The sequence below is a fragment of the Chionomys nivalis genome, chromosome 13 (genome assembly GCF_950005125.1).
Source record: "Chionomys nivalis chromosome 13, mChiNiv1.1, whole genome shotgun sequence".
Taxonomy (NCBI): domain Eukaryota; kingdom Metazoa; phylum Chordata; class Mammalia; order Rodentia; family Cricetidae; genus Chionomys; species Chionomys nivalis.
Genome location: NC_080098.1, coordinates 74543312 through 74564768, shown reverse-complemented (window position 1 = coordinate 74564768; position 21457 = coordinate 74543312). Strand labels below are relative to the sequence as shown.

The window sequence follows — 21457 nt, the reverse complement described above, 5'->3', positions numbered from 1 at the left end:
ACTTCTACCTTCAGAGGTTAAAAACATACATGATAAAACAAAGAATAAGTATCCCCAGACTAACAAATAAAATTGGGAGGGGGTACCCAGATAACAAAACTATAGGAATAAAAAAACACTGTTCATTGATAACCTTCCACATTAATGGTCTCAATCCCTACCCTAAAAGAAACCAACTAACAGAATGAATACAAAAATAGAATCTAACCTTATGCTGTATCCAAGAATCATATCAAATATAGATATCACCTCAGAGTAAAAGAAAGGAAAATTATATTCCAAGCAAATGGATCTAAAAGGCCAGTTGTTATATCCAGTCAATACCTGACAAAATAGACGTCAAGAAAAACTGATCTGAAAAGATAAAGAAGGACACTACATACTCATCAAAGGAAAAGTCCATTTGAAGTTTTAGGTTCTATGCACCAAACAGTGGGGCAGGAAAGCTCATAAAGAGACTACTACTACTTAAAACACACATTGATCCTGACACACTGATAGAGGGAGACTACAATGTCTCACTCTAGACCATAAGAAGGTCATCCAGAAAAAAATTTTCAGAAATGCTAGAACTAAGAGACAATATAAACCAAATGGACCTAACAGGTATTTATAGAACATTTCACCCAAACACAAAAGAATATACCTTCTCTACACATCATGGAACTGTTTCCAAAATTGACCACCACATCACTAAAAATAAAGCAAATCTCAAAAGGTACACACACCAAAATAAAAATAAATAAATAAATAAATAAATAAATAGAATAACAGCTTCTGTAAGGCAAGGGATATTGTCAATAGAATAAAATAGCGGCCTACAGAATGGGAAAAAAATTCTCATCAACCCTACATCCAATAGAGGGCTGGTCTGCAAAATGCTTAAAGAGTTCAAGAAACCATACATCAAAAAATCAAATAATCCAGTTAAAAATAGGGTACAGACCTCTACAGAGAATTTTTAACAAACGAATCTCAAATAGCCAAGAAACAAATTAAAGAAATTAAAGAAATGCTCAGCATCCTTAGCCATCAGGGAAATGGAAACCAAAATGACTCTCAGGCGACCAATTTTAACAGACCCAGAACCTCCAATGAAATAGAAACAATTAAAAGTCTACCAACCACTTTTTTTGTTCATGATCTCTAGCGTAGCGACAGAAGTCAAAGTAGAAAAGAAATTGGTAGCAAGAAAAGGGGCTGTTGCTATGATAGACCTGAATGTGTTGTTTCGGAGAATTGTGGTGACATTTAGAACCCTGTCCTTTAAATGCCAATGAGTTTTCAGAGCTTAATGTGATATTTAGTGTTTTATAAAGATTATGGGGCAATCTAGAGGTGAGAAATGATGCTGTCCAGTGTTGTTAGTATCCCTGTTTTCACCTGGGTGTGAAGCAATGAGTGAAGGAGTGTTTAAATAGTATGAATATTGTGTCTAGGAAGAAATATAAAGAGCCCTAATATAAGTCTGGGCATTTTGGCTCCGTAAGTGTAAAGAATATAACTTAAAAAGCGTTTTGGTTAATTTAGTAAAAATGTTGCATTACTAGAAATAATGTAGTACCTGTGAGATAGAAGTTTGCACCAGGCAGATCTTTTAAGAGGTAGGCATCATGAGCAAGCTCCAGACAGGCTACCAGGCAGCTCAAATATGTGCCAAGCCCAGGATATATTTATGATATGTTAATGATCTAAATTCAAGAGGAGGAAGAAGAAATTGTGATCAGGATGTAATGTTTGAGAGAAGAATAGCAGAAAAATTAATTAATTTAGAAAAGAATTTACAGGAAGCTGTACTACGGAGTCCAGTAGCCAATCATCTTGTGAATGAAGAATCCTTGAGAGATAGCCAAAATTGTTGGGTTTATGTGGATGGCTTTATCCCACATCTCAAGATAGAAGCAGAGAAAACATTGGTTATATTTTGAATAATGACTGTTGGCAAGAAACACTTTCCAACTTAGTGGGAAAGCCTTGGATCCCACTCCTGGAGAACATGTGGCATTTAAGTTGCTCGTTCATGAATTTGCCTTCTTTCTCCACTTGCTATCTTTTGTTCTTCACATATACCTCCTTTTTTCTCAGTTGGATCCTAGTATCACAGAGCTGCACATTCTTCTATCAAGGAACTACTCATTTATATCTTCACACTGAGGTTTTTTATTTGATTGCCAGATTGGAGAATTTGAATCAGGTTTACAAAGTCCTGTAACAAAGGAAGGACCCCTGTCTGTTTCACAAAGGATCAGCCTACAGTGTCAATGCTTTCTCTAAGTCTGCATTCAGAGAAGCCATTAGGGCTATAAGGGGAAGTAGTAATTAGTACTCATAAAGAGAAATCCCCCTCCATTTGTCAGTATGCTAGGGAGTGGTGAGGTTGTTGTCACAGGTATGGGCATGCTAAGTTCCCCAATGCATCAAGCCCATGGAAATGGAAAATATTTATTTCTTTATGGAAATCTAAATTCTCCCAGATGTATCCTATGGAATCCTGCCTGGAGTTAGATAATTCTCTCAAATTTAGTACCCTAGTGTTGACTCACATGACAAGAGCAATGTAAAATTACTCTGGCAATTTCAGTATTTTGTAAAAGACGATGTTTCCATTCAGTTCTCCTTGTTGTATAACCTCATTAAAAAATACAGACAATAGATTTAATGTATAAATCATATAAATTTGAATTTCAAGAGTATTCTGAAGTTTGAGGTATCAAATATTTAGTTTTATCAAAACAACCCCATTCATCAACATCTATTACTTTATCAATTATAATAAGAAAACTGAGAAGCAAAGTGCCATAGTATTTTCACTTATGCCCAGCATAAAGGAAATCTAAGAATATTCAGTAGGAATGGAATCTCAGGATAGATGTAGAGAGATCTATGCACGCCATTTCAGCACACTTCTTGGCCTGCAAGATCAGCACCATGGATGTAGGTCTATGCAACTACAGCATGCTCCACATGACTGAGAGATAAGGACATTGTAAACTTCCCAAAGGAGGCCTTATCCCCTCTGAGAAATAAATGGGGGTGAGAAGGGGGAAGTGGAGAGTCAGAAGAAGGGGAGGGAGGAGGAACTGGGGTTGGTATGCAAAATGGAAAAAATTTAAATGAAAAAAGAAAGCTAGGGAAAGGCAGGGAGAAAGACAAAAGTAACAGGGAAATAATGAGGAAGGAATAAGAGAGGAAATGAGGTACAGTGGAAAGATATGTGGAAAGAAAATGTAAGATGAAATCATTTATAGGGATAGAAAGAGAGTAGATCAATGATAGATAAATAGATAGATGATAGGTAGATAGATATATGATAAATAGATGATAGATAGATAGATAGATAGATGATAGATAAATGATAGATAGATAGATGATAGATAGATAGATAGATAGATAGATAGATAGATAGATAGATAGATAGATAGATAGATAGATGATGGATAGATGACAGATATCTGGTAGTGCCAGACCTGTTCTGCATTAACTTTTTCACTCATTCTATGGAAGTATAGAATCCAGTAGCAATGGTGAGAGGCAGTGCAGTTGTTCCTCAAAAAATTGTCCATATGACCTAACCTGCTGCATAAACAACCTGGATGAATGGAAATATGTATTAAGGAAAATTCACATGAACAAATATTCTAAAACAGCTAATAATAACAGCCTAAAACTGTGACAAATTATCACTGGTTGAAGAATATATAAATGAAATGTATACTCATAGCCTAAGGATTTTAAGTCACAAGATGAAGTGTTGACATATGCCACAGCACGAATGATTTTAAGTTATTAAGTCAAACAAAAAGTCACGACATAAAATGAGATACTTTGTCATTTTATTTTTATGTAGGAAGCATCATAATATATTACTGGGATATTTGTGAGATAATAGTTGCTGTCCTATCAGTTCTGAAGTATGGCATTGCTGCTGACTGTGAAGCCATGGGAAATAATCATTGTGTAGATGGTAAACTGCCTCATGTTACACAAGAAGATGTTCACAGTCGTGGTGCTTAATGGGAAGTGCTGCCTGAAACTGTATAATGTGGGAAAATGACTTCAGTGCACATCATGCCAGCAATCCTTAGAAATAGAAGACGAGCTATAGATGGATTAACCTTACCTGACCCAGAAGAAGGAGGGTATATACTTCAACCTAGCATCCCAGGGAAGGTGTTTCTGGGTAGGACTGTGTGTCATAGGAACTAAGACCTACTACTGACTCTAAGGGCTTTATTAGAGTCCAGTTACTGAGCAGCAAAGGGAAGTGCCGCTTGAGTGAATAATTAGCCCACACAGTGGGAGAAAATACTTGCTGACTGTATATGCAAGAGAATTAGTGTTGCGGATATGTTGGATATGCACTGAACTGAAAAATAATAAACAATAAAACAAACTAAGTAGAAAGATGGACTTTTGAACTGGACAGAAAGTTCTCAAAAGAAGAAATAGAAGGCCAGGCAGTGGTGGCGCACGCCTTTAATCCCAGCACTTGGGAGGCAGAGGTAGGCGGATCTCTGTGAGTTCGAGACCAGCCTGGTCTACAAGAGCTAGTTCCAGGACAGGCTCCAAAATCACAGAAAAACCCTGTGTCGAAAAAGAAAGAAAAAGAAGAAGGAGGAGGAGGAGGAGGAGGAGGAGGAGGAGGAGGAGGAGGAGGAGGAGGAGGAAGAAGAAGAAGAAGAAGAAGAAGAAGAAGAAGAAGAAGAAGAAGAAGAAGAAGAAGAAGAAGAAGAAGAAGAAGAAGAAGAAGTAATGACTGGTAGACACTTTAGAAAGGTTTCAAAATCCTTAGCTACCAGGTTCCATCCCATGATAATGAGAATGGTGATGATCAGGAATTCACATGACAACGCGTTCTGATGTGGATGTGGGAAGGGGACCCTTACATTCTGCTGCTGACAAAAGCACAGCTCCATTCAGTGATCTTACCTGGCTCCTCCAGATTTGGGAAAATTTTCCAGTTAGCCTGCGAAGAGTTAATCTTTCCTCATGAGAAAATGAAAGCTAACGATCCAGAAGAAGGGAAACTAGGAATACAGACATCCGGTCGGAATTCAAACAGCACTGACACATCCTGATAACGCTCATTCTCACCCCAGCATACAATGCAGATGAATATCTTCCCTGGACACAGTGCAGATGCAGAGAAATGAGTGGGCTACACACAGCCAGTGAGAAAAGTGGAAATGCCAGCTACTATAGAAAGTCAAACGATGAAAAATAATGGCCTGAGAACAAATCTCTTTCTACATTTGGTTTTATAAATGAAATGATTCAAACTCAGCCACAACTTTCTTTAACTCTAGTCTGTGGCTACTGGTTTGTATACAGGGCTTTGTTAAGAGATACATCAGAAAGGTTTTTCTTCAAGACTTCGTATTTCTACTGAAGGAATGTTAGTTTCATGGAGGAGGTATTTATCGTGATTGTATATAACACTATAACTATTCAGTTTGATCACACACATATAAAAACAAATGAGGAAATCTTTATTATGTTGCAAAACCATCTATGTAAAGTTCATAGTATAAAATAAAAGATTAATGATGTGTCATCCTTTGCACAAGTGCCATGTTAATCTTCTCTGTTTCGTTATGATTTTAAAAGAATTTTATACAACTTTGTTATTACAGCACCTTTGAATATGTTTGAAACATAAGCAATAATCAACTTGGTGAAATCTAGGACAGATCTTTTACATAACAAAACCTGTAAGAAGTGTTTACAAAGTGTGACAAGCATGGGAACATCTAATCACTTACCTGGGAATGTCTAAAGTGCTTTCAGTGCGTGGGAATGTCTAAATAGAAAGTTTGGCAGGAGTATTTTGTTTTGAAATTAAAATGCTAGTAAACATTGTTCAAAACAGTGATTGAATAAACTAAAATTTAAAAGCTGGGAACTTGCGGGTGAGGTGGCATGGGGCTAAGGGGAAATGGGGTGAGAAACGTGAGAAGGGGAGGATGGAGGGAGCTTGGGGGAATAGGATGGTTGGGATATAGGAAGGGTGGATACGGGAGCAGAGAAATATATTTCCTAATTAAGGGAGCCATCTTAGGGTTGGCAAGAAACTTGACTCTAGAGGGGCTAGGATTTCAGGGTAGCAGTGATTCATTCATTCAAGGGGTTGAGGTACCCCTAATGTCTGGTCAAATTTTAGAATGTGGAAGATGTTCCTTATTCAAAAACAAATATTATATTGAAGTCATAAATCTGCTGAGTAATTTTTCCCTGTTTGGTTCTTAACAGGCAAAGGACATTTTAGTGAGGAAGGTATAGAAGTGAAAGGGTGTAAGGAAGTCAGCTACATGACAGAGAAAGAGTATAGGTTCTCCTTACGTCTATCGAGAGGCCCTTGGGTGGATTGTGACTCAGGAGTGGTGGATTGTTTTGGCCCAAGGCTTCCTTTCCTGTTGACTAGCTCATTCTTGCTGATCGTATCTATCTCTTAGGGCTCAGAAAGTATCTGGCCCAAGGTCCGGAATCATTTGTCACTGGGACACAGAGTGATGAAAGTTTTCTGTACATCTTTCCAAGCTGGGGTCCACTGTAGTTGCTAGATGCAAGATCACTCAAGTCTCTGCATAAATTCTGACCATTTTGTGCCCACAGCTAACATATACTGCCAGGGGAAAGATTTAGTGGTATATGTTAGAATTTGAAGAATGTATCTATACATTTGGAAGGGATCACAATAAAGAGATGTCTTTAGAGATAACCAAGCCAATACAATCTACATTGTCAACTCAGTCTTCTATGGTTAGCCACATAAATGGTGTGTGTATGATTTATTGTGAAAAACTTGTAGTGGTGAAGAGGATCAGGGATTTCTTGTCATTTCATCATGCTCAGCGACCTCAGTTCTTCATTCATGGGTCTATTTAAAAGATATGTGTGATAATCGAGTTTAACTGGCCTCCCCCATCTTACCAAGTTGTGCCAAGCTGATTCTAGCCTCAGTAGTTATACTTTCAAGTCTTCCATGCTTTCTGGAGGAGCTACTCCTTCTGACTTCTCTATGGTATTCTCAGACACAGAGAGAGCTGAATGGGCAATCATTATATTAGTTATTTCCAGGCTCTAAATGTCATGTGAGAAAACTTCATAATGAAGAATTGAAATTCGTATTAAAGAATTTAGAGCAATTATACTGCAGGCCAAAAAAAAAAAATCTTGGCGTGCGTGAGAAATCCTTATGAGACATCCAACATGACAGGATTAGTTAGTGGTCTTTACCCCTAATTTTGAGAAAGAAACATAGGGAACATAGACTTTAAACAGTGTTTGTTAGCAAAGTATATTCATTTTAGGTCAGAAGCCACTTCTTGTTGAACATCAGCTCAGTGGCAAGACTGTCGACACTTCTAGAGAGCATGTGGTGTCTAAAGTGAAAGATCTCAAGTGAACTCCTTCTCCACTTGCTGGTTTTTGCATCTTTTCCACTTACCTCCTCTTGTTTCTCAGTAGAATCCTACTAGAAAATCTGTCTCACTGAGCTGTGAATAACTTCTTTATATTCTCACAGTGAGGCTTATTTTAATGGCAAGTCCTTCTGAGCCTGTTGGCCAGTAACTTGAACGTACTCCAGGTTTGGTTGCAAATACTGCACCAACAATGAAGACTCCTCCATTGATGGGCAACTTCTACAAGAGGGCCTGCCTAAGACAGGGAAGGGGCCTCCCAAACATGGGTAGGGGTTTACTCTTCTCAGATGACCTAAGACAGAAGGGTCTTCTGTTTTATAAAAAATTTAGGGGGGGAAATGGGACTAATTGAGTCCTGGCTTTCAGCTGCTCTTCCCTGTCTAGAGCCTTCTAATTGAAGTTACTAGAAGCTGTGCCTGGCTTAGAGGATCAGAGGATGGGATTTTCACCTGTTGGCCATTGACTTCAGTGTATTTAAGCCTCCATGGTGCTATTAAAGAGGGGCTTTTTGGTACCAGTGTTGGAAGGTCTGTGTGTCGGTCTGTCTCTGCGTGTGCTTCCTCAACCTCCAGCCCCTTGCCCAAAGCTCACGAACTGGGTTCTAGCGCATAGAGTGCAGACAGGGGCTTCGGTGCGGCGCAACTAGAAATAATGCAGTTTATGTGAGATGGAAGTTTGCACCAGGCACCTCTGAGGAGAACCAAGCAAGCTCCAGGCATACCAAGGAGCTCAGATGGGAGCCTAGCTGAGGACATATCTATGAGATGCTAATGAGGTTATCTAAGGTGGTCCTGATGTGCCAGAAAACCAGCCTGAAGTAGTGAGTTCAAATAGTGCAAAGCTATTGCCTGATGGAAGCATTAAAAACATGGAAGAATGGGAATGGTCTGCAGGATGACACCACTGTGCTCCCATGACATGAAGACAGCACTGTGGCTGGGCCCACACAGTTCTACCTAGCAGCCATAGCTCACAAGGATGTACTGAAAGTCAAACTGCCCGGCTTACCATGAATGAAGGACTTTAGTGACAAATGGAGATCAGTCTTGCAATCTTCCAAAGTGTTCTTACTGCACTACAATTGGTCCCCGCTTGGTAACTCTTATATTATCATGATAATACTCTGTGCATCTTTTATATTAACATGACATAATAAGGAATGCTGGTGTGAATAAGTTGACTATATTCAAAAGACAAATCCTGTGGTGTGGACACCCTAATGGCCTAGCACCTAAAGCCCATATGCCTGAGCACCCTGCAAAGAAGATGCTGTAATTTTGGTACTTGAGCATTGTCGCTGGTGCCAGGAATAGCTTGTTTGCCCTTACAGATAAAATGCCTCCTTGCCGCCAAGGAGTCAGAGCAGCAGTGATGCTTCTGAAACAGTGAGGTGCCCATGGAGCCTCGTCAGGGTTTTAGACTGTGAGGATGTTCCTTGTAGCTTATTCATGAAAAATATATCAAGGGCTTAACTCTGCCAAGTATTTTTTCTCTATTTCATTTTTACCGGGCACATTTTAATGAGGAAGATAAGGAAGTGAAAGAGTGTAAGGAAGGTAGAGACATGAGGCAGAAAAAGAGAACAGGTCCCCCTTACGTCTCTTAGGAGGCACCTGGATAGATGTGACTAAGGAGGATTTGACTGTTTTGGCCCAAGTCTTCCTTGACTAGATCTTTTCTGCTGATTGTGTCTATCTCTAAGGGCTCATAGAGTACCTGACCCAAGGTCCAGAATCATTGGCTACTGGGACAGAGTGATGGAAGTTCATCTGTAGACCTTTGCAAGCTAAGCTTCACTGTAATTTCCTGATGTAAGGTCACTCAGTTGTCTGCTTGTATTCTGACCATTTTGTCCCCACAGCTCATACATCCTGCCAAAGAAGGGCCTTAGTGGTATCTATTAGAGTCTGAAGAATAGGTTACACAATTGAAGGGAGCAAAAAAAGAATGAATGCTTCTAGAAGTTTGCATGGAAATTCAGATTACAGTGTGAATTTGGTCTTTTTTTTTTTTTTTTGGTTTTTTTCAAGACAGGGTTTCTCTGTAGCTTTTGGAGCCTGTCCTGGAACTAGCTTTTTGTAGACCAGGCTGGCCTTGAACTCACAGAGAGAGATCCGCCTGCCTCTGCCTCCCAAATGCTGGGATTAAAGGCATGCACCTCCATCCTCCAAATTTGATCTTCTATGTTTAGCTGCAGAGATGGGTGTATGAGGAGGAAGGGGTTCCTGTCATTCCTTCCTTCTCAGATTCTACAATCCTTTATTAATGGATGTCTTTAAAGGTAAATGTGTTAATAGAATTTAACTGGCTTAGTTAATGTTTGAGAGTCATGCAAAGCTGATTCTAGTCTCAGAAAAGATACATATACAAATGGATCTCTTACCAATTCACTATGAACCCCTCAATTTGACTTTTCAATGACCCTGAAGGATGGTAAAGACTGGGGATGTCTCAGGTCAAGAGAGAACAGTGTGTGCTACTTTTATAACCAGTATTTTCAGGATCAATATGCCATAAGAAAAAAAATCAGAATGAGTAAATGAAAAAAAAATTACAAGAATTTGAATGTGTCAAGTACCCACTCAAGGGATGAGTGTAGAAAGGGAAGTTGGCAATCAGGGAGGAAAGGAGAACACATGAAAAGTAAAAGAAAGATGATAGAGTTATAGAAATCAATGATAGATAAATAAATTTGACATATACATTTGACATATACATCATATATATAGATTTGACATATACATCATATATATGTATATAATAATAAATTTGATTGCTAGACAGAGAAATGATAAATAGAGAGATAGATAAACAGATGAGTGTGGTAGATTATGGCAGACCTGTTATGAATAAAATTTTACTCTTTCTTTGGGGGAATGAATGGACTACAATAGCAATGAGGAAAACCAATGTGATTGCTCCTCAAAAAACTGCTCATATATCTGACCCTGCTGTGTAGTCTGCCTAGACAATTGGCAGTGTTTATTAAGAAAATTCAAGTGCACAAATATTCTAGAACCTTTACTCATAGCAGCCACATATTGTGACAAATTATCATCATTCAAAGAATATGTAAGTAAAATGTATAGTTATGGAGTGAAAATTTCATTTTAAAAGTAGAGGGTTGCTACATGCCATATTGTGAATAATTTTTAATTATTAAGTCAATTGAAAAATAATGACCAAAAAATGAGGTGCTTTATTAATTTATTTTTATGTAGGCATAAGTGTAATATTTTATTGAGATATTCATGATATAATAGTTTTCATCTCAAAGTGAACATTTCAATTTTTATGCCATATATGCTAGGCTGTATATACACCTTCATTGATGATATCTGGTTGCACACTATGCACCATATGCACTATCATGACATAGTTCTGGAGGAAGTCAACCCCATTTGTGAGGATTTGGTAGTCATGGAAATCAGAGCAAGCATAAAATTTATTCCCGCCATGTTGCTGTTATTCTTCTGCTAAGAAGTTTATACTTGCTCTTCCTCTCATTTGTCAACCACTCCACAAAAGTGATTCCCAAACTTCGGTGGGGCTCATAACTACATTAGGGTCTTGAGCTAACTCCAATGCCTGGATATAATTCCCCAGGGGTGTCATTCTGTAGATGTAGAGCTTATTTTTAAAAGTTTTCCTAGCAGTTCTGAAGGATGGCAGACTGTGCTATCAACCATGAACTCATAGAAAAGAATCATTGTGTAGATGATGAACTGCCCTGTATGACTAACTTTACATATGTAGGTATTAAAAGCAGTGGGGGCTATAGGTAGAGGGTGCTGACACCTAACTTTCTAATGGGAGGAAATAACTTCAATGTATGTCATGCTCACAAGCATTAAAAATTCAAGCTCAGCAAGAAATATGTCTACTATCCTTATCTCTGAACCTTTCTTCATGATTTGCTTGACAAACTCAAATCTGTAGGTTCAAAGTTCCAAGCATACCAAATGTGATTCTGAAGGACACCTTAGATGAGAATCTAAATCTCTAAACCTTTGTCATGTTCATTTCATAAGGGTGCCTGCTCCCTGGAGATAAATTGAATAATATCAACGCAAACTTCTTAGAGGAGAAAAATGATCTTTGACACTCACACAATACAGGATATATTTAAGAATGACACACTCCTCAACTGAGGCAGAGGTCTTAGCATTGAAATAAGCTATGTAAGGAGATTTTGTTGCCAAGGAGAATATTGGAGCTCAATAGAAGAAAATTATTATGAAGAATGAAAATAATTGGCATAAAGTACTTTTGTAATAAGTAGAAGTACAGAAACTTGCTACAGACTGGTAAAGTTGAGCCAGTTTCAGAGGGTACCTGATAGAAAATGATCTCGATTAGATATGATGGGTGCTCAGATAGAAATAAAGACCATTCTTGTTCCTCTGATTTATCAGAATTGCTGCTTGACATAGGATGATACAAGGATTTAGACAGCATTAATAGATACTTGGAGCTCTGAATCAAGCCATGTCAGGTCTTATTTACAGATTCAGAGAATAAAGATTTCAATCACTTATGAACATAATGATTTGTTACTTTCTCTGTCTTAAACATCTTTCACTCTCAGCAGAGGAAGAAATATTTAGATCGATAACTAATAATTAAGTTTTGAAAAGCCATATAAACAAACTATGATAGAAGTGTCTGAAAATACATATACACATAAAAGAAACACAAGTGGGTCATCTTGTAATAGAGGAGATAGTACACCAACTAAACATGATATGTTACCAATTAAAACCTAGTTCTAAGAATGAGTTTCATCTCTTTGAATCATGATGTGGTATGTCCTTTGGTATATGTGTTCTTTTACTGGTTGATGAATAAAGTTGTATTCACCTATGGTCAGTCAAAATACCACTAGCAGGAAATTTAAACAAAGATACATGGAGAGTGTACGTGGACTTGAGGAGATCTTGTGCAGTCTCTGAAGGAGAAAGTTGCCAAGTCATTATCAATATGCTGCAGCACGTGGCAATACAGAGGTTAATTTATGGTGTAAAAGTTGACAAGGAATATGCCTGAGTCATTAGCCAAACAGTGTTGTACTTAATACAGTTTCTGTGTGATTATTTAGGTGGGGGCCATCATGAAATGAAAGTGCAGTCTCCATTTATATAATCATATAGCCTGTCTTGGTCAGTGTTCTGCCATTACAGAGAGACGACATGACTGTGGAAACACCTATAAAGGAAGATATTTAATTGGGTCTTACAGTTTCAGGGGCATTGTCCATTGTTATCATGGCAGGGAGCACAGTAGTATAAAGGCAGCCAGGCATGGTACTAGATAAGTAAGTGAGAATTTCACATTCGAGTGATACTGGACTTGGCATGTGCTTTTGAAACCTCAAAACCAACTCCTAGTGATATATTTCCTCCATCAAAGCTATACCCCCTAATCCCTTCAGATAGTTTCATTGACTAGTGAACAAGCGTTCAAATCTGTGAGCTTGTGGGAGAGATATTCTCTTTCATATCACCCAATTCCCCTCCCTGGAACCATAGGCATATAGACACATCAGAATGCAGAAATGCATTCAATCCAAATTAAAAATATTCTGTAGTCTGTAAGAGTCTCAACACCATTTAAAAGTCAAATATTCAATAATCCAATAAAAAAATGGAGTACAAACCTAAACAGAGAACTGTCAACAGAGAAATCTAAAATGGCTGAAAGATACTTAAAGAAATGCTCAACATCCTTAGTCATCAGAGAAATGCAAATCAAAACAACTCTGAGATTCCATCTTACACCTCTAAGAATGGCTAAGATCAAAAACACTGATGAAAATTTATGCTGGAGAGGTTGTGGGGAAAAGGGAACACTCCTGCATTGCTGGTGGGAATGCAAATTGGTACAGCCCCTTTGGATGTCAGTGTGACAATTTCTCAGAAAATTAGGAAACAACCTTTTTCAAGACTCAGTAATACCACTTTTGGGTATATACCCAAAGGATGCTCAATCATACTACAAGGACATGTGCTCAACTATGTTCACAGAAGCTTTGTTTGTCGTAGCCAGAACCTGGAAACAACCTAAATGCCCCTCGACCAAAGAATGAATAAGTAAAATGTGGTACATTTACACAATCTTGAATTTTGCAGGTAAATGGATTGAGCTAGAAAACATCATTTTGAGTGAGGTAACCTAGACCCAGAAAGACAATTATCACATGTACTCACTCATAAATGGATTTTAAACATAAAGCAAAGAAAACCAGCCCACAAATCACAATCCCAGAGAACCTAGACAACAATGGGGACACTAAGAGAGACATACATGGATCTAATCTATATGGGTAATAGGAAAAGACAAGATCTCCTGAGGAAATTGGGAGCATGGGGACCTTGGGAGAGGGTTGAAGGGGAGGGGAGGCCGGGAGGGGGGCAGAGAAAAATGTAGAGCTCAATTTAAAAAAATTAAAATATGCAATGTTCAAAGTCTCTAATACTTGTGTCATTGACTTTATTATTATTATTATTTTATTACTTTAAAAATACCAATCCAAATTCCCACTTCCTCCCTCCTTCCACTCTCTCCAAATATCCTCCCTTTCTTCCCCTTCTAATTCTAAGAAAGGAAAAGGCACCCTGCCCTGTGGTAAGTCCAAGGCCTTCCCTACTACATCTAGGTTGCTGTGGTAAGTCCAAGGCCTTCCCTACTACATCTAGGTTGACCAAGGTATACATCCACAGAAAATAGGGTCCCAGAAAGCCAGTACATGCAGTAGAGATAAATCCCAGTACCACTGTCAGTGGCCCCCTCAGTCTGTCCCAACTGCCACCCACATTCAGAAGGACTAGTTTGATCCCATTCTTATTCACTCCCAGTCCAGTTGGAATTGATGAGCTCCCATTAACTCAGGAAAACTGTCTCAGTGGGTGAACCCCTCATGGTCTTGACCTCCTTGCTCATATTCTCACTCCTTTCACTCTTCAAATGGACCTTGGAAGCTCAGTCCAGTGCTCTGATGTGGTTCTCTGCCTCTGTTTCCATCTGGTGTTGGACAAAGGTTCTATGGTGATATTTAAGATAATCATCAGTCTAACTACAGGGCAAGGCCAGTTCGGGCACCCTCTCGTCTATTGCTTACACTAAGAGGCCATGGATGCAAGCCCAGACTACAATACCCAGGAAAGCTTTCATTGTGTCAATGTCTTAACTGTAACTCCTTGTAAAATTAAGCTTAAAAGCAGATCAAATTCTTCCAGCATACAATGGCACAGGATATAGATTACAATTATAAAGACAAAGAAAGAGAATATAGTGAGGAAATACTCTACCAAAAGAGGAACTAACACTGGCAGGGAAAACTCCAAATTCTATATCTCTATGTCTGATGTCAAAGTGTTCTTCAGATTTCCAACTCCTTTTAATTCTAAATGCCTCCAGGTACTGATTGCAACAATGTGAGTGACTGTCCCTAACCCACCAGGATAAGTCCTGAAGCAGTAAATATAGTAACCTTAAATTGATGCTGTGCTGGGACAATGAAGAATGCCAGGTACACGGTGCTTCTAGATGGCAGGCCCATGTAACATCCAAAAGAGAAAAGTCAGAGAGTTTCAAGAGATGCAGCCAGAGCCTGCCATTTATTTCCCCTCTTGTACTTCAACCTTGAAAACCACTTGCCCCTTTGAGGTTCATATCTCCTAAATGTCTTGTGATATCCAACTGTATTATACACAGACATATGGAAACAGAGCATCCCAAGAGTCTGTGTTCTCTAGGATCCAACCATAGCTGAGGAGTAAACACAAAACAGAATGTATTGATTAACTCCTGCCAGGGATGGTAAACAAAGCCTCCCATTCTAACTGCAAGGGTGCATCACACATCTTTTCCAGAAAGTGTAATCAGAAAGCAAGAAGCTCAGTATACTGTGATCCAAAACCTACAGGACTGCTATCCAACTTGCTTTGACAAGGCTCACCAAGTCAGCTTCCTGTTGTCCAGAGAGGAATCCCACAGCCATGCCAGAGGGAAAGTGAGAGGTTATCTCTCAGAAAGAGCCTAAAGTACTAGTGCTTGAAGAATTATTCATGTCAGTAACACAGCCAATCAAAGGGAGAGCATGATTGATGGGTGGGTTCAAATGGATAGATATTTGAGATTTATAGCATGAGTAAGTTACTGCTGTGTCAGACTCTGGAACCTCAACAACCTCTGAGGCGTTGAGACCGTGGAGTGGACTAAGGCAGTAGCCATCACGACAGAGAGGTAAGACCATGACTTTCCAAGGCAGGATGTCAGGTACTTGTGGGGTGAGGGTTGAGAGACTCCAGGGAAAATCAAGTAAATAGCAAAGACTATAGTCTAATCCTCAGAAACGCTGGTGTGTGTAGGTGTAGAGGAATAGGTGGCAAAGACAAAGATGACACCAGATCCCTTATAGATCTGTTTGTGTGGGGTCCCATTGTGTGTATGTGAAAGTCTGGATCTGCCCACAGAGATTTACACCAGGTCCTTTAATATCAGTTAACATCACTGGCACTTACTGGTCCAGAAGAGATCATCTCTTCCACACAACCCCAGAATGGATCTGTTTTCAGTTCACATGGACAGACGTAGTAGCAGATGGTATGTTCCTATCAAGTCCTTTGGGTAGTGTTGCTTTTGAGATCCTGCAAGTTCAGAAACTGGTAATCTCACTATCAACTTGGTATTGTACTCCACCTACCCCCATGGTTCCGGCCTCCTGTTGGTTTTTAATGTGATGCTATCCTCATATAGGTAGTGAGTTGGGAGTTTGGGTATTCCCAACAGCAGAACACAAGTAATAATAAATGACTCTTCCAACATTCTTATAGAAGATATTTCACGAAGTTTCGTTGAAGAGGGAAGGTTTAAAGTCAAGCCTACCACTTTCTGTACATTAAAAATGCTTACGTTATCATGTAGTCCCAACTGTTGACCTATTTTGAGAGTAGAATCCAATACCATGTGAGAGAAGTTTTGGTTGGTATAAAAAATGAGTCAGTCAGTGATATCCTAAGAAAATGGTTGTCTTTTGCTTCTGTTTTTCACAGAGGATGGAGACATTTCTGAAATAGTGAGATGCAGTTCACCAAAAGTTTTCACTGCTAGAATTCTAGGGACAGGCTCTTCATTTTATATTGGATCTAATAAATACCAGTGGATGACTCAGTTCAAACACATCCTCAATGTTTTCTACAATCTTTTAAAAAAATATTTGGGACAATAATTCAACAACTTTTCTTGACCACATATGGATTAATTTCTTACGACGGAATAAGAAGACATAAAAGCATTGCTATAATTATGCCTTCATTTCTCTCTCTAATCCAGGTTCTTCAGATATGACTCCTACTATCTTCCTGGTCATCCTGTGCTTAGGAGTTAGGTCACATGTTTCGGCACTTGATCCCAGTTTGGATGCTGAATGGGAAGAGTGGAAGATGCTCTATGAAAAATCATACAGCCTGGTTGGTATCCTGGAAACTGTCCAGAAGGGCCCCAGCTGTCTAGGCATAGTAGAGGTCATAGGTGCCCCACCACAACTACCACCACTGAGGTTGCTTAATCACCACCATTGTGAGCAATGGGTTGCCAGATTCCCTTTCGTCAGAATGAGGAGAATGTGTGACTATTGTGTCCTAGACTAGCTCTCCTGGGCCTCTAATTACCTGGACAGCAAATCCACAACATCAGCTTGTACAGGAGTTTAATTATAAAGAAATGTCACCCATTTTGGTTCTTATCCAGGAGGAAGAAGCACTGAGGAGAACAGTATGGGAAAAGAACATGAAAATGATTAAACTTCACAATGTGGAGAATGGACTGGGGAAGAATGGCTACACCATGAAAATGAACGCCTTTGGTGACATGGTGAGCGTGACATGCATTACTTCACACTGTGCTCTCTTGTGTTTACATGGGGTCTTCTCTTTTATAATCATTTATGTACTTTTCCTTGAAGACTGATGAAGAATTCAAGAAAATGGTGGTTGGTTTCCCAATGCAAACTCACAAGAGGGGGAAAGGCATCTGGAAACGATCTCTTAGTGGTTTACCCAAATTTGTGGATTGGCGAAAAGAAGGATATGTGACCCCTGTGCGGAAACAGGTTTGACAGTGCCACCTGCCCTTCTTCTTAAACCATATTGAAGAGGAAAGAACTTAGTGTCTCTGTTTTCTTGTAGAATGGGGAGAGATTTGCAGCTCATTTTTTAAATAATATATTTTCTTCTTTGAAATCTTCATACATTTTTCAATATATATTGATTTTGACAGTTCAGCAAACACGTTCTCCAGATAATAACTTCTACCACATCTCATTGTAGAGTTGATGTCCCTTCTATTGTCATTAATAACCGATAAAAGCAAGAAGTCTTTCACAAATGTGGGTGGGGGGACCCACAGGAGCATGTGCACACTACCAGCATCCAAGTTTTCTTGGAGACTGACAATTCCTTTCTGGGCATCTGTCAACTGCCAGTTCCTCATTTTCACAAATTATTCACCTGTCTATGTTATTACCTGAGTTAGTATTTGTTTGTGAAAGACCATATTTTCTTCACTCTAGGGCCGTTGCGGTTCTTGTTGGGCTTTTGCTGCAGCTGGTGCCATAGAAGGACAAATGTACAAAAAGACAGGCAAACTCATTCCTCTGAGTGTGCAGAACCTAGTGGACTGTTCTAAGCCTCATGGCAATAATGGTTGTGCATGGGGTCACATATACACTGCTTTTCAGTATGTTTTGCACAATGGAGGTGTGGAGGCTGAGGCGACCTACCCATATAAAGGAAAAGTAAGTGGATCTCATGTTATCTCAGCTCAACCTGTAGCGAGGAACAACTATAGATATGATACGCTATCTTCAGCACTCAGATAGGATGGTAGAATCTCTCTGTATAGCATCATCACAGCCATTAAGTATCATCCTTTGCATAAAGTTTTGGTGTGATGATTTTGGTATGACTGTCTTCCATGTACATCGAGAAGATAGAAACTATTAAACATATAATACAGATCTCTGGAACAGTAAATTTTCTTATGGATAGGGGGAACTATTGGTTGTCATTGAAGACAAGAGAACTTATTTTCAGTTCTAGATCTTTTAGTACCATTTCACTTCCTGGGATGAGTTACAATAACCCAGACATTTGTGTGCTCAGCTGCAAATTGCCAAGTGTTGGAAGAAACTGAGTCCTTTATCTCTTTAACTTTTAAAGGGAGGACCATGCAGGTACAATCCTCAGAATGTAGCTGCTAAAATCAGAGAATATGTGACCCTCCCAGAAGATGAGGATATTCTAATGGATGCTGTAGCAACGCAAGGGCCCATTGCTGCTGGAATGCATGTGTATAAATCTTTTTCATTCTACAATGAAGGTTAGCATATTTCCTTCGAATAAAGAAAAAAAATTGTGACATCTCTGTGTTATGACAAGTTCTAAGACTGGCTGTTAAGTAAAAAATATGTTGTGAATGGTTAAGTTTCTGGACTTTACTCATCTCCAAATAATAGTCCTGAGTACTGAATTTCTCCTGATATGCACCCTCATATGAAAGCTTATGTATCCTATTTAAAAAATTTATTGGTTAGCTGATTTTTCAACTCTTCTCCATTTCATGGATGTTTTAATTGTTTATAGAAACTGATTATTTGAAATCAAATTATAACAGAGCATTTTAATTAAATAATTTATGCCTTCTAAGTTTAACTTGGCATGAGACTAGTAGAAAAACTACAAAGTTCTAAGGAGTCAATTCATATATATGCAGACAATAGCTATCAATAAAACTCACTACTTTGGATTTCTTCAGTTTTCTGTGAAGCTGTGTGTATGTGTGTCTGTGTGAGTATGTGTGCGTGTGTGTATTAGCATTCTTGCGAACAATTCATCTAGCTCAAGTCTGACTATAGTTTATATCGAGTTCAAGCATGATTGCAGTCTTTTTTTGTATGATTGCAGTTTGTATTTAGCTGAAGTCTGATTGTGGTTTATATCATTTCAGAGATTATTGAAATAGTTCTACTGTTGGTGGCTGTGGTCACTCTCAGGTGTCCTGTGCATTTCACATCAGCTTCTGTTATTTCCCAGGCATTTATCATGAGCCAAACTGCAGCAGTATTGCTGTGAATCATGGAGTTCTGGTGGTTGGCTATGGATTTGAGGGAAATGAAACGGATGGTAATAACTACTGGCTGATCAAGAACAGGTATAAATTGCCCTGAAAATCTGTATTTTAAATTCTAGGGACTGGAGTGATGGTTCAGTGGTTAACTGCACTGGATCTCTTCCAGGAGATTCTTCCAGGCATCAATTGTTGCAGTCATTATATACCTTCTATATTGAGGCAGTGTTTCTTGCTAATCTAATAATTCACTATTTACTCTGCCTAGCCAGCTTGTTCTTGGTATGTTCTGTGTCTATGTCCAAAGAATGTGGGTTACCGGCACACTATAATGTCAATCTGGCCTTCCCGGGGCTCTTGAAACTGATCTCAGCTCTTTAACTTTCTCAGCTCTCATATAGCCCCAAGAACTTACTAACAATATGTTATCATAGAATTCCCAACCCTTCACTGGTTTCAAGGGTATCAATGTCATGTATGTGACACTGATTTTCTAAAATATGATACATTTGATAGTTCTGAAACATGTAACGTTAGAAAGGCATCCTGCTGTGGTTTTTACATTCCTGTGTGAAGCACCTCTTGGCACTCAAGAATAGACCCTCTGCCTTTCCTGATCATTTTGTTAGGTTGGCCTCTTGCCTATTGTAATAAATCCAGCATGTGATAATATTTCTACTAAATAGAATATGATTTCTTTCAGCTGGGGACAAAGCTGGGGCATGAACGGCTACATGAAAATTGCCAAGGACAGGAACAACCACTGTGGAATTGCTTCATATGCCCACTACCCTCTTGTATGAGCAGCCTGATGCCCACGTAGAAGCAGTTAGCAGGAAACTGCATTTCCAGAGAGGTTATATCCACTTCAGAGACCAGCCTTTGCTTAGTGTGTTAAACTGCTGAGTCTCTCAAGATCCACACTGCAGTGTGAATTCTGGGAGATTTCAAGTATTTGAAATTATAAGTTTTGTAACTGCCTCTGTCTAATGAATGCTTATGATTACTGCAGTAACTTTATTTTTAATTGTAATGCTTGTGGAAATAAAATCATTTAAAAATTAAAATTCAAGTATCATTTCTAGTTATATATATTTTGTGCAGTTACTTTTTTGTGGTCAAACATGCGATTCACCTTGAAGTGGGACTCAGTGTTGTGCTGGTGTCTGGAAGAAACAGTGAGTAGGTTCTCCTTGATGGAATGTACTGTTCATCACCGTGGTTTGCTTTAGGGATTCTGTTTATCCACCAGCAACTCTGCTCTGAAGGAATCTATGACAATACCTGGATTTGAAAGTTTTAGCTAACACAAATATGGGAGTCCACAGAAGTAGCTTCATTCCACCTTGACTGAAAATCAGAGAGTTCATGCCTATTCTTTCTCCTTCATGGCTATTGACAAGAAGTTTGGCTTGAGGTGTGTCTACTAATAAAATATCTTGACTTACGGTGTGGTTACTTGGTTCTTTGGGTATTAAGATGACCCACAGAGGGGGATATATTGCACCTTGACCAAAGGTCTGAGAGGTCAGATATATTATGCTTCTTCAAGGAGATGAGAGAATGTTTGGCCCAAGGAGTGACTGTCTTCAGGATGCTTGGTCTAAGGTGTGATTGCTGCATGTCCTGCCTAAACAACAGAATACTTAACTCAGAGAAAAGTTTCTTGATGCTTTAGGCACTGAGGCATGAAACTGCTCTATTTCTTCTGTGTATCATGTTGAAGCAATCTTTTGACTTCTTCCCCCACCTTTGGATTGGGTTATATAAGTATATGGAAAATAAATGCAGGCAAATTCAGTATTCACTGAATTGACCTTCCAACTGTTTTCTGTGAGTCTGTATCTCTGTTCCTTTGAATATTTCTAATTCACATGCCCCTACCCTGGAACATGTGACCCCTGTTG

The 21457-nt window shown here is 39.0% G+C and overlaps 1 protein-coding gene and 1 pseudogene across 1 annotated transcript; one reads left to right on the top strand and one right to left on the bottom strand.

The window, feature by feature from the left end:
- Positions 1-5527: 5527 nt before the first annotated feature.
- LOC130886315 (U6 spliceosomal RNA) lies at positions 5528-5619 on the bottom strand (annotated as a pseudogene).
- An 11149-nt stretch (positions 5620-16768) lies between these two features.
- LOC130885813 (cathepsin Q-like) lies at positions 16769-20353 on the top strand. Its single transcript, XM_057787598.1, has 7 exons — positions 16769-16894; positions 17175-17297; positions 17389-17535; positions 17995-18219; positions 18644-18803; positions 19517-19634; positions 20254-20353. The coding sequence occupies exons 1-7, from the start codon at positions 16769-16771 to the stop codon at positions 20351-20353; spliced, it is 999 nt and encodes a 332-aa protein (XP_057643581.1).
- The last annotated feature ends 1104 nt before the right edge of the window (positions 20354-21457 follow it).

Bases quoted from the DNA above. Each gene is read 5' to 3' on its own strand.
- LOC130885813 (XM_057787598.1), top strand. From the start codon at position 16,769: ATGACTCCTACTATCTTCCTGGTCATCCTGTGCTTAGGAGTTAGGTCA. The intron at 17,298-17,388 runs GTGAGCGTGACA...TTTTCCTTGAAG, and splicing joins TGAACGCCTTTGGTGACATG to ACTGATGAAGAATTCAAGAA. The intron at 19,635-20,253 runs GTATAAATTGCC...GATTTCTTTCAG, and splicing joins TACTGGCTGATCAAGAACAG to CTGGGGACAAAGCTGGGGCA.